Source organism: Marmota monax, unplaced genomic scaffold, assembly GCF_021218885.2.
Source record: "Marmota monax isolate L192 unplaced genomic scaffold, Marmota_monax_Labrador192_F-V1.1 WCK01_AAM20220418_F8-fsc00021, whole genome shotgun sequence".
Lineage (NCBI taxonomy): Eukaryota > Metazoa > Chordata > Mammalia > Rodentia > Sciuridae > Marmota > Marmota monax.
Window position 1 is genome coordinate 23,386,440 of NW_026695228.1, and position 19,040 is coordinate 23,405,479.

Genomic DNA, 19,040 nt, shown 5'->3' on the forward strand with positions numbered 1-19,040 from the left:
TTTCTCTTGTGGGTTTTAAAATCCTCTAATGATTCTGTATGTTGAGCATTTTCATTATAATGTGCCTTGGTGTGGATCTGTTGGGATTTTGTACATTTGGCGTCCTGTAGGCTTCTTGAATTTGGATTTCCAATTCATTCTTCATGTTTGGAAAATTTTCTGGTATTGTTTCATTGAATAGATTGTTCATTCCTTTGGTTTGGACCTCTATGCATTCCTCTGTCTCAATAACTGTTAAATTTGGTCTTTTTATGCTAACCCATAATTCTTGAATATTGTGCTCATGGTTTCTTACCATTATCACTGTGTGCTCTATATTCTTTTCAAGATTATATATTTTGTCTTCATTGTCTGATGACCTATCTTCTAAGTGGTCTACTCTGTTGTTGGTGCTTTCATTTGAGTTTTTAATTTGGTTTATTGTTTCTCTCATTTTAAGGATTTCTGTTTGTTTTTTTAGCACCTCTATCTCCCTGTTGAGATGATCTTTTGCTTCCAGTATTTGTTTATGTAGCTCCTGGTCGAAGTGACCTTTCACTTCCTGGAATTTCTTTCTTATATCTTCCTTGAGTTCAAAGAACACTGTAACCATGTACATCCCAAACTCCTTCTCTGTCATTTCTTCTTCTATGGCTGCCAATGATTCTAATGATGTGGTGTGTTGATTTGTTTGTGGCACTTTCTTCCCTTGTCTTTTCTTGTTGCTCATGTCTTCCTTTCCAGCTCTGTGGGTCTAGATTGTTATTGTTTTTACCCTATAGGTTTGTAGGGCTCCTGTCGGGCTCCAAGACCTCTCCTTTGTGGGGAAGGACAATGTTAACAGATCCCAATATCAACAATATACCACCTATGAACAATTTCTTGTTATTAAAATGTTTACAGTTTAGTCTCAATGTAGAGAAATGTTGGATTCAATTATTATCTAAAATATAATGGGTAGTTTTTAAAAAGGTTTACAGTTTCTGACAGTGGACAATAAACTGGGGGTGTGGATTAGGACGATGTGCTGAGGAGGTAGGATGTGAGGATATAGAGTTAATATATCTTAGGAAGTGTGCAGGAGAAATCTAGTGAAGAGGGTTAGTAGCAAGAGGAGTAGGTAAGTACATGGAATGACAGTAGAGTACATAAAACAAACACACACAGGTATTTAGAAAAATACATATGTTAACACAGTAAAAATTGGAGGGGGGAAAGAAAAATGAAAGAATAAAAAGGAAGAGAAAAAAGGGGCATATACAACACCTCTATATTATATTATTCAGATGACTCAGTCCTCAAAGTCTTATTTCATGCAAAGTTCTTGGTTTCACATATATTGGGGATGTGAGGGCCGGAGGATGGAGGGGTAGAAGAGAAAAAAAATCAACCAACCAACCAACCAACCAACCAAAACCTCAAAGGAATAAGCCTGTGTCTAGTTTTAGAGATCTGCATCTGTCCTGATTGTCTTCTCATCCAGTAGGTGTCGTCCTCTGTTGTAAGCTGGTGCCTCTGACCTCTGGATGGTGGAGGTAACCAGGGTGGGAAGACAGGTCTTAGATCAGGGCTCCTGGATGCGAGGAGTGGCACCACCAGTCACTGCAGAAAGACTGCACCTCACGGGTCTCCTTTTGGGACTGCTCGTATGACTTGAGTGCCCTGTAGTATCTCCCTCTCTTGTCTGGAGATTTCCCGGTTACTGGTCTCTCCCTCTCCATTAGCAGTTCCCAATTGAGGAAACTCTCAATTGAGCTGTGGGCAGCTCCCTGGTCTCACTGCACACCTGTTTGGGTAACTACTGTGTTGGGTTCCCTAAGTTGGGGAGAGGGGAAGGTTGGAAATCTGGTACCTGGCCACTAGAGATCCTATCTGGGAACTGCCCCCAGATAATATGGTGAGAATGTTGAGCCAAGATGGTGGTGGCCTGCTTTCAGCACCTGGGTGTCTGGTGAGGTGGAGGGAGCCTGGTGAGGTGGGGAGAGCTGGGTGATGGCGTTGGGCTGTAGGTAGTTAGCAGCTGAGTGACCTGTGTGGGAGCCGAGTGACATCTTGGTCATCTCTGATTGTGTTCATAGGTGATTCTGCTAAAGCCCTCCCCCAGGCTTAGGTCCTGCTCCAATGCTGGATGACCTCCTGGAACCCTGAGGCTGGGAGCCCTGCATGGGGTCACAGCGCTGGTGATTTCTGCGGAGAGCAGCTGGATAGGGGTGCTCCTACACCTCAGAGATGCAGTATTCTGACTAGGTGAGATCTGCAGGTCTGGCAGCACAGGGCCCTGGCGGCTCACTCCCTTCCCACCACCATGTTTTTCCCTCCCAAATGCCTATTGAGCACCTCTTCAAGACAGGTAGTTCCTGGTCTGGGGCAATTCTATTCTGTTATTGAATTAATATTTCTGCCTCTTCCAAAATTCATGTGTTGAGGACCTGACTCCCAATGGGCCCAAGTGGACACATCACTTAACCATTCCAAGCCTCATGGATAAGATATGTTCTTCCTGTCAGACTCGGAAGAGAACTTCAGCTTGGGGTGTCATGAGGTTATATCTCTGGAAGGAAGAAGAGGGCGTGAGATGAAGTAATAGGATGAATTCTGCTGACTTTAATTCTGTCTCTTGGGAATAGAGAATCTGCTTGAAAAAGAAACATTCTTGTGTACAGAACAGTGTCCAGCAGGGGAATTGGTTGTGTGCCCAGTGTTGCCATAATGAGGAACACGCCTTATGAGCAGTCTGAGGAGCTGTGTATCTCTCCTCTGCTGCCATTCCTCAGAATGCGCCACCTTGGACTGACAGGACGTGGCTGTTCTCTTCCTCTCATGGCCAGAGAGCAGCAGCCTCAGGGAGGCCATTCCCTTGCTGTTCCGGGGACAGTGTGGAGAGCATTTGTTGTTCTTGGTAAACTTCTTTTCGTGGGTTGTTGGCTTGCAACATTCAGTTTGTCTATTTGAATGTGTATGTTTCTGGACGCTGAAAAGATGCCCTTTCTTTATTTTGATCCCTTATAGTTTTGCTGGCCAACGAGGGAAAGATGGGAGGGGAAATGCCACCAGAATCAAGGCAGCTTCTCCTTCCTTGCAGCATCCTAGGGACCCCTGCCTCCTTAGACGGTTCCTCTCTCAGGTCCCTTTTGCATCCCCTTCACTTTATGGAACATATTTCTTGTTTCTTTAAATGCAGAGCAAATAATGACCATACGAAAATGGATCTCCAAGGTTACCTGTGATGGGAGACCGCGAACCTGGAGTTTCTGAGCACCATTGCTTCATTCTTTGGGGGATTGTGAAACTGAATTTGACAACTTGCCTTGTATCCATTCCTGTTGGATAGTGTGGCTGGGGTGAGAAGAGCATGATATGAACACGTTGGGCTATTGTGTGTGTGTGTGTGTGCGAGTGTGTGTGTGTGGGCTCATCAGCGTGAGACTCTGAAAACATTTTCCAGCAAAGCAGTAATGAAGTGCCAGGAGGCAGGACCTCTGGAAGGCAGGTGGTTCCATGAAGGAGCAATAAACACTAGGTTTCATGGGTTATAAATGGGTCTCCTGGGAACAGAGAATCAGCAGGAAGAATATCCTGTCTTTCAAGGCCAGTGTCCCTTGGGGGAATAAGAGAGAAATGAGCTAATGAGCAGATATAGGGAACTGTGGCTCTCTGCTCTGATGTGGTCCCTCAGTGCACAACCCTGTGCTGGACAGGATGTGGAGGTGTCTTTGAGGTCTTTAGTATGCCTAGGAGCCCAGCACTTGACTCCTTCCTGGTGTGTTTTCTGGGGACAGAGCTTCAGTCACCATCAAGACCACCCAGGCAGGACCTTGCACTTCCACAGGGAGACCTTCCTCCCAGAGCTGGTCTCCAGGTGAGTCTGAGAGCTCAGTGGACACTGCAGGAGAGCAGTAGAGAGAACCAAACCCAAGACTCTTTAGCTGAGGTCAGGGGAGAGCCAGGCTGAGCTAGCCCAGAGCAGGGCTGCTGTGGCTGCTTGCTGTCCTGATGGATGATTTATTCACAGGCTGCATTGATTCATAACACTTCCAGAGAACTGAATGTTGCACTAACACAGGGTTCTTTGGTGACCAATAAGTAGTGCTAATAGAGGCTGAAGAGAAGATGGGAGGGAGGTGTCCAGAGCTTCCAGAGAAAGAACAGAGACCCAATAATCTTTGCAATGAAGGGGGTAAAGGAATAGGCTCCAACAGTGGAGGGTAAATAAGTTAGATTAGGGATTTTTAAAAAATGTGTTTGCTTCCAATGATAAATATTTGATTATGTTTGTGTATTGTTGGCAAGGATCCATATTAAGGATCTTGCAAGTATTATCTTGCAACAGAAGTTCATGGACACACTTCTGATAGTATTGTCTCTCCCTTTGATATTCACATGGAAAAGCATTATGTCACACCTGAATACAGATATGCCTAGGAGCCTTACTTTGCAATATCTGTGAGGCTGCACATTTGTGTGTGTTGGTAGCCAGTTATCTCTGTCCCCACCCCAAACTCCCTGTTTGCCTTTTAGTTTATTTGTTTCAGGTGTGTATAGAGATATTTGTGGGAAATGTGTGAAAATTTATGAACTTTGTGTAGTCCAATCTGTCAATTGGATTATGTTCCCACTTTATTTCTGAAAGAGCCCAGCGATTGGTATTCTTTACTTGTGAGTTCTTGCTTCACAGTTCTTGTGCATCTCTGGTGCTGGTGGATCGTGTTTTATGTGTATTTCCAACTTGTTTTCAAATGTCTGTTGTTGCTTATTGTGACCCTTAGCTTTTTGTGATTAGGTACATTTCTCAGAGAGGCGTTGGCTTCAGCCCTCCCTGGGAAGGCATTCCAGCTTCCTTCCCATTTGATGAAAGCTTGTCCTATCTATATTGTGTGTATAAAACCAATTCAGACTTTCAACATTGTTACCACTGTGCATTGTAGAGGATTTTGTTCATATTTTAATATTTATGAGTTTTTGGCAATTTATTCCTGAGTTAGGAACCCGGGTGGATATTATTAAATCATTAATATTTCATAACTTTTCTTTTAGATTTTCATTCAATTTTGTTTCAATCAGTGTGAGCTTTTTGCTTGTATTGGAAAATGACATGAATCCCATTAATATGCACAATGAATATATACAAATAAAAATGATAAAATCAACAAATTAAATAGTGAAAAATAGAATGTGTGCTCAGTGGAGCGGAGGAAGTGTGGAGGAGAGTCAGGAGGAGGTTGTTGATGGACACCAACACACACTTATATAAGAGCCATAAATCCTGATGTTCACAGGATAATGACTGCAGCTCATCTTATTCTGTATTTTTATAGCCATAATTTTATATTTATGTGCAAAACATAAAATTACTTCAAAACAGTAGACCATCTTTTAATTATATATTCTTATGAAGAATTAGAAGAGAGAAATTAGAAGTTTCCCAACACTGCAAATTGATAAATATTGAAGGAGAAGGAAATGCTGATTATTCTGATTTGAACATTTCATTTTGTATATGTATACTGATTTCTCACACTGCACCCTGTTAACATGTCCAGGTATTGTGTATCAATTCGGGCTAAAGTTGTAGTTCAATGGTAGAGAGCTTGCCTAGCATACACAAGGCCTTGGGCTTGAGACCCAGCCCTGCCAAAGAAAACAACCAAAATATAATGAATAAATTCATGTCTGGGTATTAAATAAACTTTTAAGATAGAAATAAAACCCATAATCTCATGCCTTAAAAAAAAAAGCACTATACTTGTACTAATTCAATCTATGCTGCCATTCTCTGTTCTATAAAATCTCAGGCTATTTTAAAACTTTTCTTTCTATATTATGCATACACACACTTTTATGCAAACACATGAGTACAATCCTATGCACATCATAAATGCTCTCTGCAGTGGCGCAGTATTCTTTTCTAGTTTATCCCCGCTTACCTACTCACTCCATAATTCCTGTGGACTTCCTGCAGTCAACAAACTCCATGCAGTTGAAGTACTTCAAAGGATGCACAATATTTCATAATGGTATTGTGCTACTCATACTTTCTAGGCCTTCCATATTTATTCTCATTAAATCACTATTATATCAATGTTGCAAGAATATGTTGCTATTGTTGAGTTCAAACAAGTGCTTCTCAGCCAGTGTTGAGTTGATCTATGTTCTATGACCATCACCCTGGCCTATCTGAGTCCCAGTGCCCTGCCTTGAGGTTGGCACACATGCACACACATCACACTGTCACCCCTGTGGCCTCTGACCTTCACACCACACTGTTAGACTCCTAGTGTACACAATGCAAGCTGGCCAGATCAAGTTATCTTTCTCCTAATGTAGAAATGGCAGCCAGAATGTTTATTTTGTAAGCCTCCCCTGGACAAATAAACACAGGGCAAATACTGTTACATTTTGCTAGATTACACCCTGCATTTAAAGAAACACACATATGGAGAAAGATGTCAATATATAGGAAAGTAGTGGGATGAAATGGACACGGGGTGGGAGGGGTGAGGTAATCAGCTCAGGGTCCCTGAGAGACCAACAGGAGGAAACCGCTCCCTTGGTTCCAGCAGCATTCCAGCCCAGTCTGTCTCCTGGGCGTCCAGCAAAATAAGAAAGGAGCAGAAATAAACACATCCAAAGTGAAAAATAGAGATGTTTTCATGGTTTCAAAGTGATATAGAAATGATACAAAGATAAAAGGATAAAGGAGAATAAATTAACAATTCAGAAATTGTTCCATTAAAGTACAATAGAATCTTGTCGTGGTTTTATATGATACAGGACCTCTTGGTTTTCCTGTGCCTCTTCCAGGTCTCCTTGACCAGTTGATTTTGACCTGGTGGTTGAGGAGTCCTCTTCCTCACTTCTCTTATGTGGCATCTTTTCTTTGTTATTCTTCAGGTTTGGATGTTATTTTTTTTAACAAAGCCCACAGGTGCACTCTGGCCCTGGTTCTGGCCTTCAGCCAACCAGCAGAGGTCTCCCCAGCTGTTCTCCACAATCCCATGCACATATCATGACAGTCCTGTCCTTTTGTTCCTTCCCATTGCTGGGGAATTGTGTTATAACACATTTATCTCTCTGTTGTCAGTCTATGACCTGATAAAACCAGATACAGGTGAGCAGAGATTTCATCTGCTGTGTTCACCTTTGTATTTTCCCAAAGGTAAAGAAGTGTATCTGCAATTACTAGAGAAAAATATAAGAAAGTAGTAAGTTAGGAAATTCAAATAATGCAAGGAGAATGTAACCATGGTCCATAGAATTTCTTCCAAGCAACTGGGTTCAACAAATTGAACAGAGGTCTGGGAGATCCAGAGGCAGACAGACCAGCCAGGATGTCCTCATGATGCTACTGTGGCCACCCCATGGAGGTGAATATTTGTCCTCTGCTTTGTCTCTCCATGATTAAAAGCTTCCAGGATTCTCAAGTATGTCTCTGAGCCCGGCCCTGGTTTTGGGACCAGGGATCCCCCTTTCCTTTATATCCCAGTGAAGAGGCTAGGATTCTGTTCATTAGTGAAAGACCTTAGCTGTGTCCCTCAGGATTCAGGCATGAATTTCTAGAACGTCAATGATGTTTGGGATGTCATTTTACATCTGGGTCATGGTAGGGCATGGTCTTCCCTCACTGGGCATCTTATTTCCCACAAGCAGGAAATGAACTAGGCAAACCCAGTACGTTGTCCCACTGTAAGTAAAGAGTGGAGCTGTGGAGCCCTGAGAGAGGCGTCTTCCCAGAGACCTGTTTAGGTGAGTTCAAGCAGAACTGGTGAGCATTAGCTCTGGGAGGCAAAAGGGTCATGAGAGTTGGAAATTGTCAACAGGGGACATTCTCAGTGCCTTGAATGAGAGGGATGTTAGGTTGAGCTCCTTTAGAAAATCAACCTTTCCTTTTTATCTTTAATATTTTCCTCTGATTTGACAGAAATATTTGTCCCTCCTTCTCTTCATATTTACTATTTTTATGCAGGTATTTTATCCGTACCTCCCCACTGTACATTCTTGCTAATATTTCCCTTTAGTGTCAGTCCCAGTCTTCATGGAATCTTTTCTCAGCAAATTGTCTATGATTCTTATCCCTTGTTCTGTGATTACATAATTCTGCACATAGTGAAAGCCCGTCAGTAATTTTGCTTGGCTCTCTGATACATTATTCCTCTTTTCAACAGTCTTCCTATGTTTGGGATAAGTATTGAAAAAATCCACACTAGCCTTGTTATTTTTGGTCATCTTGATCCCAGAGTTTCTTTCTCTGTGCCTTTAATTCTTTTACTCCCTAACTCATTTCAGAACCTCCACTTCAACCCCAAGAATCAATTCCTAGCCAAGATATTTCTGTGGGGATTTTTCCATTGACACAAAACAGATAAGATTCACAAGGGGTTACTCTTGGATCTCTATAGTAGGACAAGTCTATGGTTGTCATAGGGTAGAAAAGCTGCCTAAGAGCTGAGAGAGAGATTGGTGGCAAAGGGTGCTTTCCCAGGAGGAAACAGTTTTATTTTTAAGTCAGTGAATGTCATAAGTTGGAGAAAACTTTAAATGTAGATTAAGACTTGTGTCTTGATGCCAGGGTGAAAATGATAGCACATGGACTTAGCAGTGGAGAGACCCTGGGTTCCATCCCCAGAACTGGAAAGAAACACTTGTATCTTCACAGAGTGTCCTTCAGTAATCATTTTCACAGATTGCATGCAGGTATTAGGTGTTCAAAACTGAATTTTGCTTAAACAATTCAGAAAACGTCTGATCTAAGAAGCCCCCGGAAAGTAATGAAAAGAGCTCTGGTGGAGAGTGTCCACCCTGTGTCTCTCAAGGGAATTCTGAGTAGATGTAGGACTGACTTTCTGCTGAATTCATCTTCCATGGGGAACACAATCTCTGAGTGAGATAAAGCTTTGTCTTCAGATTTTCCTTAACCGACAGGAGCAACCACAGCCTGGAGAAGATCTCTATGAATATAATGAGCCAGGGAAACTCTTTAGTACTATTGAAACAATATTACAGGCAATTTCTGCTGGAGAGGACCCCCATGAATGTCCAGAGAGCAGGAAGTCCTTCTTTCAGAACACTCACCTAATCACACCTGAAAAAATCCGCAGCATGGATAAGACATATGCATGTGACCAGTATGAAAAGTCCTTCCACTACAGCTCTGGCCTTCTCAGGCATGAGAAGACTCATACCGCAGAGAAATTCTTCCAGTGCCAAGAATGTGGACAGGCCTTCAAGTATTCCTCGAATCTGAGGAGACACCTGAGAACTCACACTGGAGAGAAGCCCTTTGAATGCAGTCAGTGTAGGAAAACCTTCACCAGGAACTTCAACCTGATTCTACCAGAGAAACCACACAGGAGAGAAGCCCTATGCATGCAAGGACTGTGGGAAAGCCTTAAACCAGCCCTCATCTCTCCGGAGCCACATAATAAGTCACACTGGAGAGAAGCCCTTCACGTGCAGCCAGTGTGGGAAAGCCTTCAGGGAACATTCGTTATTGAAGACGCACCTGCGGACTCACACCAGAGAGAAACCCTACGAGTGCACTCAGTGTGGGAAGCCCTTTTGGACCAGCACACACCTGAATGTGCACAAGAGGATCCACATGGGGGAGTCGCTGTATGAGTGTGCGACCTGCGGTCAGGTCTAGAGTCATCCGTCCACCCTCAAGAGTCACATGAGGACTTACACTGAAGAGAAGCCCTGCCAGTGCCAGGAGTGTGGATGAGCATTTGGTCATCCCTCGTCTCTCAGAAAATACGTGAGGACTCACAGTGGCAAGAAGCCCTATGTGTGCCAGGAGTGTGGACGAGCCTTTAGTGAGCCCTCATCCCTCAGGAAACATGCAAGGACTCATAGCGGCAAGAAGCCCTATGTGTGCCAGGAGTGTGGGTGAGCCTTCGGCCAGTCTTCACACCTCATTGTGCATGTGAGAACCCACACCTCAGGGAGACCCTATCAATGAAATCAGTGTGAGAAATCCTTCAGGCACAACTTCTCACTTGCCGTGCACAAAAGGACCCACAGTGGCAGAGAGAACATCAGTAAGGTGGCTTGCCTTTGTCAGCGTCTCATTGCTACAGTGGCCCCTCGTCTGTTAGCTGTGGGTTTGTGGAAGTGTAGACAGTTGGGTTGTTCTCAGAATACTTGTTAGCATGTGTCTCATGTTTTCACATCCAGCAGGTGGAACCAGCCCTGGCCTGTTTATTTCTTGTTACATGAAAAGAATGCATTTATTACTAACATAACACATTGTTTTTGAGGAAAGAATAGGAGAGAATGGGTGTGTGTTTGTTTATTTTACCACAAATCCCTAACTGATGTATTCATCATGTCCGTTTATATAAACACTTTATGGTGGTTGAAATCCATGTATTAAGTTCTACATTAGCCCACTGGATCAAGCATATTATTTGTGTAAACACACACTTATAAATATTGATTCTGATTAGTCATTTCCTGAGAGAGGTATGGTATACTCCCCATGGATGGTGATGTAGAACTGAATAATTCCATCAGTTTTTAAGTGCATGTGTATATTTTGAAGCAATGGAATTAAAGAAAAATTTTCACATTTTGTGCATTTCCAGTGAAACATTACTTTTATAAACTGGTCATTTTACCCTAAGGGTGGCCATTTAGCCCTACACCCTGCGATAGCCACTCTCCCTTAGAGCTTCCTGTTAATAGACTGCAGCCTCTGCCGGAGGGCTGCAGCTCTTGGTCTCCTCAGTGATGCCTTGAGGTGGGTCCTGTGTTCACCCCCATCAAACGTGGAAGCTGGGGCTCAGCAAGTTGAGGGGAGTACTCGAGGCCACTGGTTAAGGGACAGGGAGTGACTTTCTCATGGTGCTCTGACTCAGCATGGTGTCCATTTGTGTGTCTTCTCACTGTGTTCTTTTATGTTTTATAATACTGTTATTTGAGGGATGATTTACACCAAAGTTCATAAGTCTTAGTGTGAACCTTGATGACTTTTGTGTGTGTCTACACTGGCTACTACCCCATCAAAAAGTAAATACTTCATCACTGCAGAAATTTCCCTTGGACACCACCCCAGTCTGTAAGCCCTGTCCCCAGAGGTCACCACTGCTCTGACTTCAACCACCATAAGTTTTCACTTCCTGTTCATGGAAATTGAAGCATACAGAGCCCTCTTCAGTTGTTTTTTCCACTGTATGTATCCCATATTCACGTGGCACCCCTCAATACCATGTCAGTGAGGGTGATCCATGTTGCGTGGTAACAGTGGCTGGTGCTGCCTTTTAGGGGCTTGAGCTCTTCTGTCAACAGCGCTTCTCCTGGGCCTGTGCAGCTGTGAACTGCCTCAGCGTCTCTGCCTCCATATCGTATCCACCCCCTTTGCTGCCCCGACCACTGATGAGACTTTTTCTGCTCCACTCTGCATGTAGGTGAGTCCATCTTTTGAGGAATGTTTCCCCCAAACTAGCAGCACAAATCTGATTTATCTGAAACCTCCCTAATCTCTCTCTTCCCCCTTCAAGGCTGATGATACCAAGATAAGCATAACTAAGACATTTTCAGGATTTACAGGAGCTCCATGATCAACAGGTGGCCAGCGTGGGGCCATTGGAGAGATGTCTAGAAGTCTGGTCACCTGTCATTTCCTATCCTAACTCCCCTTCTTTCCCCCTTGCCTGAAGATTGAAAGGAGCTCAAGCATCTGCTGAGTTAAGGCAGTCTTTCAGGCTGCTAGCCCACCATCAGCTCAGTTTTGTTAGCAAATAAATGATTTTTCCTCACCCCCCACACTGCCCTTGATTCACTGGGCCCTTTTCCAGCAGGGGAGTAAACAGACTTGGGTTTGGTGGGAGATGTAATATTTCCATGTTTTATGTCCTTTTCACTGATTTTGTAGCAGTATAATTAGAGTTCCAAAGAAACAACTCTATCATTGTATTTATGCCTAACCTGCCTGTGTAAATCCTAACCTCTTTCTTACCCACTGCTTAGTGATGTTGTTGTGAACAGAGGCATGATGTTCCTTGAGACACTTTAGTTATTTCCTATTGCAAAAGTGATCTATCCCATTGCCTAAAGGCTTAAAAAATGTCAAAAGGAGAACTTCTTTCTAAAACTCATGACCCAGAGATAAACATTCCATATATGGAAAAATATGTATCTACATTTTATTTAGAAATTTGGGAGTACGAAAATATTTAATGGCTTTTATTTAAGGCAAAAATTCTGATTTAAATTACTTTTGGAATGAAAACAAGATTATTACTAATGTAGCACAGAGCATGGGGTTGGGTTCTTTCTCTCATAAATTTAAAGAATAAACTTCTATGGACACAAGAGTGAGAGCAAAGTAACAGGATTTATTAGAGTAATAGAAAGCAGAACTCCCAAAGGGGGTGGGGTCCCAGAGAGGGACACTGAAGTGTGGCAATTGTCTAGGGGTTTATATAGATATAGAGGTTTAAGGAAGTCAACCCCCTGCCCACTCCTGGGCATGGCACGCAGTGTCCATGCAGCCTTCAGTCTAGTCAAAATGTCCATCAGGCATTTTTTCTTCTTTGGAGAAGCAAGGACCAGGGTCACATAGGGTCCTGACTTAAAATTAGTCTTTTTGTAAGTTTCTTAGCAAATATCTGCAGGTGCTATTTGTACTCACTGCCCAGGAAGTGACCCAGGCCCATCTCCCTGTCAGCTCAGTCTTATCTCCTCCTCCTGATTTCACTAACACATCTGTCATGACATTATCTGGGGAACTATTTTCTTGGCAATTTGGCCATGACTTCACCACTATGAAAGATTTAAGTGGGATATGGCATTCTTGGGAGCCTTCCACATCCTGAAAAGTCCAAATCCCTCATAGGGCATGACATTTTCCTTGCAGACACCACAATATTTCCATACAAAACTTTTATGTTTTCTTCTTCTTCTTCTTCTTTTTTTTGTTAAAAAGTTTAAAGCACATTCAAATCCTTTTAAATGTTGTTGATGTGAGCATCCTGGGAGGCTGGTTTTCTTGCTTCTGTAATTTTTGCATGGAAGAGGCCTCATAGGAAGGGGGGCAGTAGAAGAACTTTTAACAGAGAAACTGAGGAATTGGGTGGCAGATGGCATCTGGATGTTGAGTTTGCTCAGCAACATGTTGGGCATGGACACATTTCAGGTTCTGTGGGAGTTCAATGTCGATCATGTCCTCCAAGAATACCTTCACATGGCCAACATGATGGATTTCTTGAAACACACAGCACAGAGTCTTTGTCCTGTCCTAATGGCTAAAAAGTGACCCAGTGGAGGTTCAGATTGTCCATGGGGAAGGAGGCTGTAGCTCAGATGGTCTTTCTAATCAGTCTGGAATGGTAATTATTTGAAAATGACATATAAGTTTGTAGAAAAGTAACTTACAAGTTCTGTTTAAAAAAGGAAAGAAGAATTTGTTATATAAATAGATTTTAGTTGCTTGGTTTAAAAAAAAGGAATATGAGATGATGGGTAAGTTAATTTGCCTTATTACAGTAACCATTTTATTTTCTGTATATATCCTATATTCATGTGGCACACCTCAAATATACACAGGGAATTTTAAAATTACATCTGTTAAACCTGTTGTGCCTGGGGTATGACCACTGGCAGATCTTAGCCACCATCCTGCTCCCTAGTTTTTGAAATGTTTAGTCAGCAAATAATAATCATATATGTTTATGGGGTTTATTCTCTCTCTCTCTCTCTCTCTCTGTCTCACACACACACACACATTTCAAAGGAATATTTCAATCACAAAGTTGTTTTGCCTGATGGATTTCTTAGGACTTGACCAACAGGCTACATTGGATTTAATTTTGTTGATTTTGGTTTTTCTCAGAAGTCTCATCTTCCTACATTTCATAACCCTTAAGTTACAGAAGATAAAAGCAGGTAAATGTGCTGCAAAAACACACACAAAAATGTATCTTTCAAAAGATGGATCTGAACCAGGTATGGTGGTCCATGCCTGTAATCCCAGGAGCTGGAGAGGCTGATGCAGGAGGATCATGAGCTCAAAGTCATTCTCAGCAACAGTGAGGCACTAAGCAACTCAGTGAGACCCTGTCTCTAAATAAAATACAGTGTAGGGGTGGGATGTGGGTCAGTGGTTGAGTGCCCCTGAGTTCAATCCCTGGTACCTCTCTGCCAAAAAAAAAGATGGATCTGATCTCCCCACTTCAGGGTGTGTGTTGGCTTCTGTCTGAGAGCAGGAAGAACATTAAGGAAAGGCTGCCATTGTTATCTATTGCCCATCACCTACTATTAAAGGAAGGAGTGTTGAATTCTCTCTTTCCATATCTTCCCCGTCCCCAGGGAGTTATTTATTCCTGCATCTGTGGAAGCTCAGCACACTTCTACTGATTTAGATGGGCAACCTCACTCGAGCCTTATGAATGCTGTGCTTCAGAAAATTATTCAGAACTGATTACAAGACAAATGTTTTGTTTTTTTAAAATGAGCCAATGAAGGGATTCCAAAATGAGAGGAAGATACTCCAACAACTCAAACCCTGGAGATGCCCAGTTTAAGGAGACACTGGAAGATAAAATGTCATCAGGGAACTAACACAGCGGTCCAGTGCCCAAGATGGTAGAAACACCTGAATTTCCCCATCTGATGGCTTCCTATTTTCTAGACAAAAAGTTGATGTTTCTTTTCCTCAATGTGTATGTCATTCCTAGGGCTGTGGTGGAGGGAGGGGGTGGTGAATCCATTCAATTATCTACAACATGAGGCAGATTTTGACGGCTCCATGAAAGAGAAACCGAACCTATTGTAATTGATGGGGTAGACAAAATAATGACCCCAAAGATGTCCACACCCTAATCCCATAGCCTGTGAGTGTTACCATGTCTGGAAAAGGAACTTCTCAAGAAGGAGTATGTTAAAGATTAAAAAATCTAATTTTACATTAAATCTATTTAGATGGCACATATTAATGGTATAATGGGATGTTTTCCTGCCTGTCTACAGTGTGAGTGTTTACATCAGGTTAAACGTAACTATCTCCTCCAACATGCATTCGTTATTTGTGGTAAAATCTCAAAATCTTTTCTTCTGGCTTTTAAGAAGATGTGGTGTTGGGATGGAACCTGGGGCCTTGCACATGCCAGGCAAGGGCCCTCCCACTGAGCAGCCCCCAGCCCCTTAGAGCTGTTGGAAAGGCACAGCACACTTTGTGTTCTAGTGACCCTCCTGAGCGACCTACCACAGAGCTTCTTTCTCCTGACTGTAACTTAGTACCTGCTGATCAAGCTTTTCCCACCCCCTCCTCCCCAGCCTCTGGGAACCACTGTTCTACTCTTTTTTTCTATGAGATCAATGTTTGCATTTCACATATCACTGGGATCATGCATATTAAGCATCTTGAGATGAGAAAATTGTCCTGGATTGTCCAGGTGAGGTTAAGGTCAACACCAGGGTCTTTAGGAGATTCAGATAAGGGTGGGTGGGAGGGAGAGAGAATAATGTAAGGTCAGCACACAGGCAGGCATGATGGTGGAGTCCAGGAGACAGGGGAAGCATGGTCTGTGGACAGGAGGAGAGAAATCCTGCCAATACCAGGAACATGAGCTCTGGGATCAGGGAGTGACCCTACCGTACTGGGTCTGGAGGTGTCGGACACAGCCTTGCTAGACAGAGTGTAGGACTCAGATTCAGTTGTCCATTTCCAGATCCTCTTGAACCATTTCCTGTACTGCTCCTGGACCTGCAGAGGCAATTTACGCTCTGGGTCAGCTCACAGAGAGTGGTGCGGGTGGGGAGGCATGGGTGGGAGCTGGGCAGGGGTACCTGTTGGCTGAGGAGGCAGTACACTAGGAAGATGAATACACCCTGCAGGCTGTTGACAATGGTGAAGAGGTAGGCCATGACGGGGGCCAGGGAGCCCACCTGCAGGACACCCAGACACCATGTGCAGCCCAAGATGAAGAGATGAGCCATTGCTTTAAATGTCAGCACCCTAGGTTGGGGGAGAATGGAGGCTTATAATGCACCCACAACAAAATCAGGCTATTCCCCTCTCCACCCATGGATGCACCTACTCTCCCCTGTAAGCAATTTCTTGGACTGAACTCTGATGTTTACTCTCAATGATACCCCACAATAGAAATGCCATTTTGGGTCCAGGATAGCTTTTTGACTTGGACCCAGGACAGTGATAATTCATAAGCTTACTTCAAAGAGTTTTATGATGTTCCATGAAGATCCCTAATTTCATTAATCCAGCATTACTGAGGATGCCCCGTGCTAGGGCTTGGACATAAAAAATTACAAAGAGAAGCTGGGGGCAGGGGTGCACACCTGTTGCCCCAGCTACTCAGGAGGCTGAGGCAAGAGGATTGGTTGAGCCCAGGAATTGGAGGCCAGCCTGGGAAACATAGTGAGACTGTATCTCAGAAAACAAACACAGGGCAAAATTCCTGTTTTCATTAATTGTATGCTCTGTTCAAGTGTCTAATACAACTAAATGATGATATGCAAAAAGTTGAAAGGTTAATCAGAGGAACCCAGAAGAAAGAGCGTGAATTTTATACAAGATGCTGAGTGAAGGAATAATCCCGCCCCCTGGAGGATTGAACTGGAGTAAGCAGCAGAGCCCTGAGTCTGAGACGGCAGCCATGGAAGCACAGCCACATTTGTTAATTGTGGGCCACTCAGAAGCCCCAGAGGAGGCACATGGCTCTACTCTTGGGCATCATTGGCATCTATGTCCCCTGGTCCATCTCACCTCGTGTTCTGGAGGGTGGACACATCTCTGTTGATGGAGGACAGCTTGCTCTTCACAATACAGAGGGTCATCAGGAAGAAAACCATATTGACCTTCAAGAAACCACAGAAGCAATAGAAAGACAGCAGCATGAATCTGACATAATTTTCCTGTGTACATATATGACAATATCACCGTGAATCCAACCATCATGTACATTCACGAGAATGGGCTCCTAACTAGATAAGGTATATTCCATGCTTGTGTAATTATATCAGATGGATTCTACCATCACGTATAACTAAAAGAACCGCCCCCCCCAAAAAAAAAAGAAACTGCAGAATGTTTATTAATATTTTATTTTCTCTTTTGCAGTTCTGGGGAGGGAACCCAGACCCTAGTGCATACCAGGCAAGCTCTCTGCCCTTGAGCTACACCCCCATACCCCATGGCAAATTTTTATTGAATAAAAATTTAAATCTGTTATCTCTCCATTCTAGCCCTTGCAGCATCTATTCTACACCTGAGTGGCTTTTAGTATTTGACAGTAGGGTTAGAATTTGTAGATGTAGAAGTCTTGGAAAACCCAACACAACCCATAACAATACAGGGATAATCCTGTTCTATCACCATCCTTAATATCCTGCTCTTCTAGCTACCCTCATGTGGACAGCAAGGAACTCTGATGACATCACTCACACAAGAGATGGCACAGGCAGGTCCAAGGAAGCCCCACACAAACCCGTTTTTGGGGTTGAGCCAGCAGCTGAGCAAGAGAGAGAACAACATCACTTTGCTGTGTTCATGTAGGACTCCATGACCAGTGTCACTCCACACATGCCCAACCACAAGGACGGGAAGTCAGACTCCCTGTATGTGTGATATGTTATAGTACACTCTCTGTTTAAGCTCTGAAATACTCAAAATGCTACTTTGGTTCAAGTGATGGCCGTGGACATGCTCAAGAGGAGAAGGACAAGTGGGGTCCGCATTTACCGAGCAGGGGTGCCATACAGGTGAGGTCTGGCTGCTGCAGACATGGCCACGATGGTGGCCGGGACCCCGTAGCCCACAGGGAACATGAGCCTCCTCATGAGCCTGTTTCTGCTGGAGTAACTGAGTACGGTCAGGTTCCGCGCTGTGAGGAAGAGGAACAGCCCCTCCAGCAGCATCCAGGTGAAGGAGGCCAGGTAGAGGTAGTGCAGGGCGCCTGCAATGACTGCGCACAGCACCTGGGGAGGAGAGAGACCCCAGGGCACAGTCAGGGTCTGGGTGTGGCCCTGGATGCCCCCTGCGCCCTGTGGCGGGGGAATCTGCTGTGCACCAGGCGCTGCACTGTGTTGCTTCAGCCATGGGCTGCGTGTGTGCTCCCATAGATCACAGCAGAGCTGGAAAGGGCCTGCTGCCCAGTGACGTCACAGCGTCCCAGTGCTGCCCTGCAGAGTTCCTCATGCAGTAGTGGTGACATCACAACCTCCCAGGGCTGCCCTGTGGCATTCCATCCCTGATGATCTTGTAGACAAACCCACTGTGCTGCTGGTTACAGAACAGCAGGGCCACACAATGACCCACAGGACCTAATACTTACAAATGGCAACCAATGGTCATGTGACGTCTTATGCATTTACTGCACTATGATTTTAACATTATTTTAGAAATGACTGTAGTTCACAGGGTTTAGTATCTTCTAGAAATTGTGTTGATCCTGGGAACAGCTGAGGATACACATTGAATGACAGTGTCAGTAGCTGGATATTCACCCATCCCCAGGCTCTTAAGAGACAGAAGAGTGCATCAAAGCAGAGAAGATAATCAACCCAGAAGGTGGGCAGACCTACAAGCAGCAGGAAAGAGCAAGGGAGCAAACCACACAGCCCACAGCACTGCAACAACCAACTCTGTAGGCACGACAGCAGAGGAAATGTTGGAGAAGAATTTAGAAAGCCCCTAGTTAAAATGTTGAAAGAGCTTAAAGAATATGTAAGGAATGAATTTGGAGAAGATACAGGAAGTGGAAGAAAATTTCACTAAAGACAGATTCTAAAAATGAACCAAATAGAAATTCTGAAAACGAAGGACTTGATTAACCAAATTAAAAATTCAGTAGAACCTCTTTTTTCTCCTGGTAAAAAATGTCTGCTGTGAAACGGGGTGCCGCGTGACGCCAGCCCCGTCGCCTCCTTCGTGTCTCCTGAGTGAATCAGGAGGCCACGTCCAGTGATTGACGGATGCCATCTAGAGTTTGCGTCAGTTCATCCTAAGGGTCCCCTAATGAAGGAACTTCCCCAGGATGCAAGCCCTGTTGCTAAGCAACAAGAGATGTAGGTGATGGAGTTGTAAAGAGGATTCGTTTTCTCGTTGA

The 19,040-nt window shown here is 43.8% G+C and overlaps 1 protein-coding gene and 1 pseudogene across 1 annotated transcript in view; one reads left to right on the top strand and one right to left on the bottom strand.

Moving 5' to 3' along the window:
• Positions 1 to 2,688: 2,688 nt before the first annotated feature.
• LOC124087677 (zinc finger protein 333-like) lies at positions 2,689 to 10,092 on the top strand (annotated as a pseudogene).
• A 2,932-nt stretch (positions 10,093 to 13,024) lies between these two features.
• LOC124087678 (adhesion G protein-coupled receptor E2-like) overlaps positions 13,025 to 19,040 on the bottom strand; it is a 28,159-nt gene continuing 22,143 nt past the window's right edge. Inside the window, exons 12-17 of the mRNA XM_058576589.1 lie at positions 17,675 to 17,910; positions 17,378 to 17,444; positions 16,700 to 16,791; positions 15,763 to 15,931; positions 15,569 to 15,679; positions 13,025 to 13,213 (exon numbers count right to left, since the gene is read on the bottom strand). Of these exons, the coding sequence (XP_058432572.1) occupies positions 13,025 to 13,213; positions 15,569 to 15,679; positions 15,763 to 15,931; positions 16,700 to 16,791; positions 17,378 to 17,444; positions 17,675 to 17,910 (864 nt within the window). The remainder of the gene's footprint in view (positions 13,214 to 15,568; positions 15,680 to 15,762; positions 15,932 to 16,699; positions 16,792 to 17,377; positions 17,445 to 17,674; positions 17,911 to 19,040) is intronic.